At 27.9% G+C, this 7,682-nt stretch overlaps 1 protein-coding gene across 1 annotated transcript; it reads left to right on the top strand.

Annotated features, from left to right (window-relative positions):
• The first annotated feature begins 579 nt into the window (after positions 1-579).
• CER2 (HXXXD-type acyl-transferase family protein) lies at positions 580-6,137 on the top strand. The gene is made up of 2 exons (XM_039042588.2): positions 580-1,216; positions 5,060-6,137. The coding sequence occupies exons 1-2, from the start codon at positions 767-769 to the stop codon at positions 5,924-5,926; spliced, it is 1,317 nt and encodes a 438-aa protein (XP_038898516.2). The 5' UTR covers positions 580-766; the 3' UTR covers positions 5,927-6,137.
• Positions 6,138-7,682: the final 1,545 nt, after the last annotated feature.

The raw sequence follows: 7,682 nt of genomic DNA, 5'->3' as shown, positions 1-7,682 counted from the left end.
TTGGTTCCTTTTGGTTCATATATTTTCAAAATATTGATTTTAGGTCTTATACTTTCAACATTTATTCATTTTGACTCCTATATTTTCAATATTTGTTCATTTTGGTCCATATACTTTAAAAAATGTAAATTTTTTTCGTTGTACTTTCCACCTAAGTTCATTTTGACCCTTATATTTTCAGTTTTAGTTCATATACTTTCAAGATGTTGATTTTAGTTTTCGTAATTTCAACCTTAATTCATTTTGATCATTTAAATTTCTTAAAAAAAATAACTATTTTGGTCCATTAAAAATAAAATATAAATAAAAATGAACGAATCAATATAACAACACTCTAAAAGTACAATACTAGAATTAATTTTTTAATAAATAAACGATGTATATGAATCAAAATAGTATTTAATTTTGAAAAAAAACTTTTTCCAAATGTATTATATTAAAGAAGGGATGAAAAATAGAATCTCTAATCTCGAGATTGATAGCACCACGATAGATTGATAGTACAAGCAAGGTGACGATGGAGCTACACTCATTGGGACTAAATCTTTTTAACTTTATAATAATTTCCATCAATAATTTGCGTATGGATTTCAAACTGTTTCGTTCATTAAAAGCGCTCTTTAATGGCTTCTCCCAACTGTAAGGACACGAAACTCCTTCACCACACCACAAATCTCCGCCATTCTAACCAACTCTTCTTCTATAAATTCAACTTCTCTCCATTTCCGATTCCATCCCTCTCTGTTTTCCGTCACGGCGGCGCAATATGGACGATGGCAGTAAAAACACTCTAATTTCCGAGTTAAAATTTTCGTCGGTGGTTCCGGCAAAGGCGACCGGCGATAACAAGGTCAAGGAACTGACGGCGATCGATCTGGCGATGAAACTTCATTACATTAGAGGAGTTTATTTCTTCAGAGCGAGTGAAGAGGTGAGAAATTTGACGATTTATGACCTAAAAAAACCTCTGTTCCAATTGTTGGAGCTGTACTACGTCGTTTCGGGGAGGATTCGAAGGAGGATTGAAGATGAAGATCGACCGTTTATCAAATGTAATGATAGTGGAGTGAGAATCGTTGAAGCAGATTGTGAAAAAACTATTGAAGAATGGCTTTCGATCGGAGATGATGATAAAATTTCGCATCGAGATGATTGTTTAGTTCACTCTCAAGCCATTGGTCCCGATCTTGGATTCTCCCCTCTTGCTTTCATCCAGGTATGTACTTTCATATGGTCAATTCGTTATCATAGCATTTTTTTAATCCTTCAAAATTGGTTTTAATTATAGAAAAATACATTTAAAAGTGAATATTAAAGGTTTAAACCTTATTCCGTTTTTTAAATTTTGAATCTTATTCTATTTTGATCCATAAACTTTAAAAAAATAAGTGTTTTAGTACTTAAATTTTGTTTATTTTGAAAAAAAATTTCATATATAAAAAATGTCAAACTATTTAAAAAATAGTTAAAAAAAAAAAATCGATAAACTTCTATCATCGTCTATGAGTGATGAAGCCTCTATGAAAAAAGATTAAAATTTTGTTATGTTTTGTGTAAATAGTTTATTTTATTTTTCTATTTTTGAAAATCTCTCTTATTTTGGTCCCTACGATTAAGATTTTGTTAACTATTTGATAAAATTGCATCTAACATGTATTGAGCAAAATAAAACATAGATTTTTTTAGCGTTACTAACTTATTTGGCAGTTTAATCATCTAAAAATACAAGTCAACTCATCATTTTATTTAAGAATTAATAAAATTTTAATAGTGGAGACTATAACATACACTTTTAAAATACTAAAATACAACCAACTTCAAAGTTTAGGACCAAAATAGAATTTAACTAATATTAAATTAAGGTTAAAATATCATTTTGGTCTCTATATTCTATTCAATTTTAGTTCTTGTATTTTTAAATGTCCAATTTTTTTTTCACTATTTTCATTTTTATTAGTATTTTTACTATAAATTTTGAAAATACATTCACATATATCGTGTTTCTTTGCAAGAAAATTATTATTATTTAATCAATTTTTAATAAAAATTAACTTCAAGAGACTAAATTTAATATTTAAAAATTAGACATTTGAAAGTATAGAGACTAAAATTAAACCGGCTTGAAAATGGTATTTTAATCTTAAATTAATTTATATGATTAAAAGTGTGTTTGATGTTATTTTGATCGTGAAAAAAGTCAAAATTACTCTTATGCATTAATCTACCGTTTTTGCATCTTTTTTAAGTATAATAGTTAAATTTTTAACTAAATTAAAATAATAATAATAAAAGCTGTTATATTTTATTTTTAATTTTTAGTTTAATTTTTTAAATCATTGATAAAAAAAACAGATTAACAAATAAAAAAATAAATAAAAATGAAAGTAATGTCTATAAATTTAATTATAAAAAATCAAAATCCAAAGATTAATAAAGGCCTAAAAAATTATAACTATAGCAAGCCTTTAATAAAGTCTTAGATTAATTAATGATAACTTTGCATCTACAACCCTCGAGTGAATAATTAATGGAGATGCCGTTGGAGTTAATTTCATAAACGATTGAATAAATTCATTTTTTTTTTGGGGGGGGGGGGGGGGGGAAAGGTCAATTATGGATGTGACGGCGTGAATTATATGAGCCGTCGACCATGCAAAAGTTGTGAAAATATCACGTGATTATTTTTTTTACTTTATTTATATTTATATTTATATTTATTATTATTTTTTATTTTGTGCTTGAGTTACAAAATCTCATAATAAAGAAAGTTAGGACCAACAACTACCCTACACTAGAAAATGAGATTTCACCCCTTACCTTATTCATGTCCTCTCGTGTCGTGTCGATACATTTAGAGTCCAACATAGATATCAACGACTTAAGTTTAAAGATAAAAACAACTTTAGATAACTCTTATATTTATTTAAATATTAATCAATATAAAAAAACATCGATATTCTAATTGTCTTCTGATGTAAGATTTATATTTTTAAGGATTTATGTCGATTTAGTCTTTAAATTTTAAAATGGAAGTTTTACAATATAATTTAAGGTCTCTTATTTAGTAACTATTTTGTTTTTAGTTTTCAAATTTTTAAATCTATATACTTATGTTCTCCTGATTTCTTTGTCATGTTTATATATATTTTTAAAATTAAAGAAATATTTGAATTTTTCTTAAATTCTTTTTAAAATGTAACCCGAACAAACCAGACTACCCAACCCAAAATGTAAGGGTTGGGTTGGATTAGTTTTGTTCTTAGGTTGAGTTATGGGTTTAATTTTTCTATTTTTATTGAGTTGGGTTGGGTTGTGGGTTAACTAAAAAAAATGGGTTGACCTAACCCAATCCGAATTTTGTACATATATATATATATATTCCTCTTTGTATAAAGTTTGATTTTTTTGGTATTGATTAATTTTTGAATTTTTAATATTTTTCTTTTAAAATTGTTAAGATATTTGTCTTTGTTTAAAGTTTACAATAAATATCATAGATATTTGGTATTTAGCATCTTATTAGTCACGTGTTTTATATAAATTTACATATTTTTCATTAAAAAAAAAAGTCATAACTCAACAACCCAACCCAACCCTTAAAATTCGAGTTGGGTTGGGTTGGATTGGAAACTTTATTTGGATCATTTGGGTTGCCAATCAAACCAATCCCGATTTTCGGGTTGGTCCAAAAAATACCCTCAACCCAACCCATGTACACCCCTAGATAGATATTGATAGACTTCTATTAACTTTTATCAAATAAGGTTAAAATCTACTATTTTATATAAATATATATTTTTTTAATTTTTCTATTTTTGAAAATCTCCTCAAAATAATGTAGTAATCGTAATGAAGTTGCCATTTGAAATAATTTAATTGATATTCTATTTTTCTTCTAGGACCGGTAATTATGAATGTGACAACATGAGCTATATGAACCATGCTATATATGGGACATTGTTTATTTATTCGTTTAATGACAACGTTCTTGACGCCATCGGTTCATCTTTAATGTCAGCGTTGGAGCAATTTTCTCCACCTATCGTTAAAAGTTGTTGAAATCTCACGTGACATATTTGGACTTTATTATTATTATTTTAATATTAGTGTATTTATAACTAACATAGAGTCCTTCTAAGTCCTACATCCTTCTAAGACCAATTCAGAATAAAAATAAAATCAAGCTTAAAATTCTATTATGGTTCTATTCTTTTGGAATTTGCCTAATTTTAATACACACATTTTTAAATCTCCAATTTTAAATATTATATTTTCAATACATCTACAACTTAGTCCTTACTTCAATTTTATTATCGATTTTTTTAGCAAAATATGTGTTTATTATCTATTAGAATTTTCAATATAAAAATAACTTTTTATTATTTTAGAGTTCGTTCAATATTAGTCTTTATATTTTCAAGTGTTTAATTTTATTTCCGATAGATTTAATCAACCTTAAATTAGTAATTAAAAGTTAAGTTGGGTTGAAATTTGATAAATAATAATATTTTTTATGTATGAAAAAATATGATATGTAAATAGTAATTTTTTTAAATAACAAAACTACTTGAAATATTTTTAAGTATAACAAAATATTATTGTATATTAGTAACAAAACATTAATAGAAATCTAAATAAGTTGGCTATTTTTTTATGATTAGAAAGAGTCCATATAGAAATATGTTTTCAAAAATGTATATGAAATATAGAAATAGATAATTAAAATTATCTTAAAACAAAAAAAACAATTAATTAACTGTAAAAATTTAAGTTAAGATTTATTAAAAGTACACAAACTAAAATTTAAAATTTAAAAGTAAAAAATTAAATTGAACAAATTTCAAATATAACTACCAGATAATATTTTAATCTATTTATTAAAAAAGGGGTCTTTTTTTTAAAAGAAACCAATATTGTAGAAAAAAATTGAAATCAAACCAATATTCAGTTTATATTTTTTGGGGAACCTGACATGTTACAAAAGAAAGAAAGAAAAATAGTAAAAAGTGACCGCTCATTTTATGTATATTGAAGAAGAAAATGACTTGCCTGCACGCAGCTGACTCGGTTCAAGTGCGGCGGACTCTCCGTGGGTCTTAGTTGGACTCACGTTCTCGGCGATATCTTCTCCGCCTCCACCTTCATCAACGTATGGGGTTACATCATGAACAACCGCCCCGCCGACCATCTCCTTCCGGCTCCGGCTGCCCTTACCCGACCATCCAGATCAACCAGACTGTCCACACCGCCGGTCAAGAGGCTCGACCCAACCGGAGACCTCTGGATCGGGTCAAGCGACTGCAAAATGGCGACGCGGTCGTTTCGAATCACGGCGGAGCAATTGGATCGGATCTTGGGCGTCTTCGGCCGGAATCGAGCGGTGAACTTCTCAACATTCGAAGCTATTGCTGCGATTTTCTGGAAATTTCTGTCGAAAATACGGCTTGAGGATTCGAATTCGAGGACGATCTCGATCTATTCGACAAAATTCCCTAACAGAGAGGGCCAAATTCCGAGGAACGGAATGGAAATGAGCGGCGTCGAGGCCGAATTTCCTGTCGCCGGAGCGGCGGAAGGGGAATTAGCGGAGATGATTGTGAAGAAGAAAATTGATGAGGGCGGAGAAATCGAGGGGTTGGTGGAGAAAGAAAGGGATGAATCGGATTTCATAGCGTATGGAGCGAGATTGACGTTCGTTGATTTGGAAGAAGCGAATATCTACGGCTTCGAATTGGAAGGGCAGAAGCCAGTTCATGTGAATTATGAAATTGGGGGAGTTGGTGAAAATGGCGTCGTTTTGGTACTTCCAGGACCGCCGTGTGGTGACGGAAGAGACGGCGGTGGCCGGACGGTGACGGTTATCTTGCCGGAGAAAGAGCTGCCGGATCTAATCGATGAACTGCAGAAGCAATGGGGGATTGTTTGAAATCAAAGTGGACTTCTGGAAATTTTGTTAAAAGTAAAGAAAATCAAGAGATGAATTTCGTATTGAAGAAATAAATTAAGTAAAGTTTTTGTGATTAAAATTGTAATTTAAATCAGCATTGTTGATTGAACTCCCATAATATTTGTCCATTATGTATATTGTAAAAATATGTTGATTCAAACAAGCTTTTATTATTACTTTTTGGTTAAAATACGATTTTAGTCAAATATTTTTAAAATTTCTTCAATTTTAGCCTTCGTAAATATTGAAAAGATATTCACTTATTATATTCTATAATTATTATTATGTAGCAAGGACATAACAATAGCCCAACACATTCTGCCAACTAGTCCTGAGCTTTCTGGTCAAGGAATAGGAGTATGAAAATTATTATTATTCTTTAGCTATTTTGAATAAAAATTAATTTTGATGAACAATTATTAAAAGTATCTACACTAAAATTGAACAAATCAAATAAATAAAACATAATCATTTTTATTACTTATTTGAATTATTAACATTTAAGTCTTTCAAGATGTATTTGACGTAGAAAATTGAATTAAGTTGGTAACAATTGTTTTTATTTGAGTACAAAGTCGAGCTTGTTGTATTTAGGATACAATATTAGTTGAGTTGGTTTAAATTATGGATACCTAATGTAGTTTTTTTTATAATTTATCTAAAACAATGATTTTTTTAATACAAAATACTTTGTATTTGAAGTAAGATGTTACAAATGAAGAAACAAATTGATATTTATGTGCTAGCAACTCAATAACTTTAAAAAATACAAAATAAATCAAATAAATACAAAATTGAAACATTTGTCAAATTGTTACTCAAAGGAGTTATTATTTGACAAAAATCAAACATCACTCATTCAAATTGAATAAACTACAAATTTAACTTTCATACATATGAAATTTGTACATGAAACTTCACCTTAATTTGACGTTTCAATCAAATTTGAAAGTTTCTTATTTTAAATTTAATTTACATAATTAAATTCATTTATTTATATTTTAATATTCAAATGATGCACTTTCTTTCACTATAAAATACACAATCACTTAGGTAGAATTAACATCCATTCAAATTGACTAGATAAACAAATATTATTCAAAAAGTTATTATTATTTAAATCTTTTGATAAAAATTATTTAAATTTTAAAGTGTTTCGAGGGACATTTTGAGTCCAAATCCTTCCATTTTTTTTTCTCCTAGAAGTAAAAGGTTTTTTTCTTTTAGGAATACTATAGAATTTTAACTCATTTTAGAAAAGATGAAATACTAATTTTTTAATTTATGTTTTTTTTAGTGACTTTCTTTTTTCAAAAAATTACATTGGACATTTTAATAAAATTGAGATGTCCATTTGATATCGATGTTTAAACTTCCTATAGGAGGCGCATAAATTTAAATAACAACATTTCTTTAAAATTAAATTTAAAATACTTTTTTGAAAATTAAATGATCAAATGACCATAAACTAAACATTGTAATAACTATATCTCAAAATAACGTGAATTAAAATTCGCATTAAAAACTCATTTTTAAAATCTCTACCCAATAACCAATCTAATTTAATTCAATCAAAATTTAAAATCCCAAGCATTAATATATGATATAAACCTTTAACTTGAAAAGAGGCATTGTCTCTTATATTATTGGTGTGTCAAATTATTATAGGTTTTATAACGGATAGAGATGGAGGGGACAAGAGAAAAATAAATCAAAAATATTTTTTTAAGGGTTT

Source organism: Benincasa hispida, chromosome 9, assembly GCF_027475165.1.
Source record: "Benincasa hispida cultivar pf3 chromosome 9, pf3_genome.v1.1, whole genome shotgun sequence".
Lineage (NCBI taxonomy): Eukaryota > Viridiplantae > Streptophyta > Magnoliopsida > Cucurbitales > Cucurbitaceae > Benincasa > Benincasa hispida.
This window is presented reverse-complemented; position numbering and strand designations above follow the sequence as displayed.

Coding starts and splice junctions, on each gene's coding strand:
- CER2 (XM_039042588.2), top strand. CDS start 767: ATGGACGATGGCAGTAAAAACACTCTAATTTCCGAGTTAAAATTTTCG. Junction 1,217..5,059: donor CCCCTCTTGCTTTCATCCAG/GTATGTACTTTC, acceptor GCCTGCACGCAG/CTGACTCGGTTCAAGTGCGG.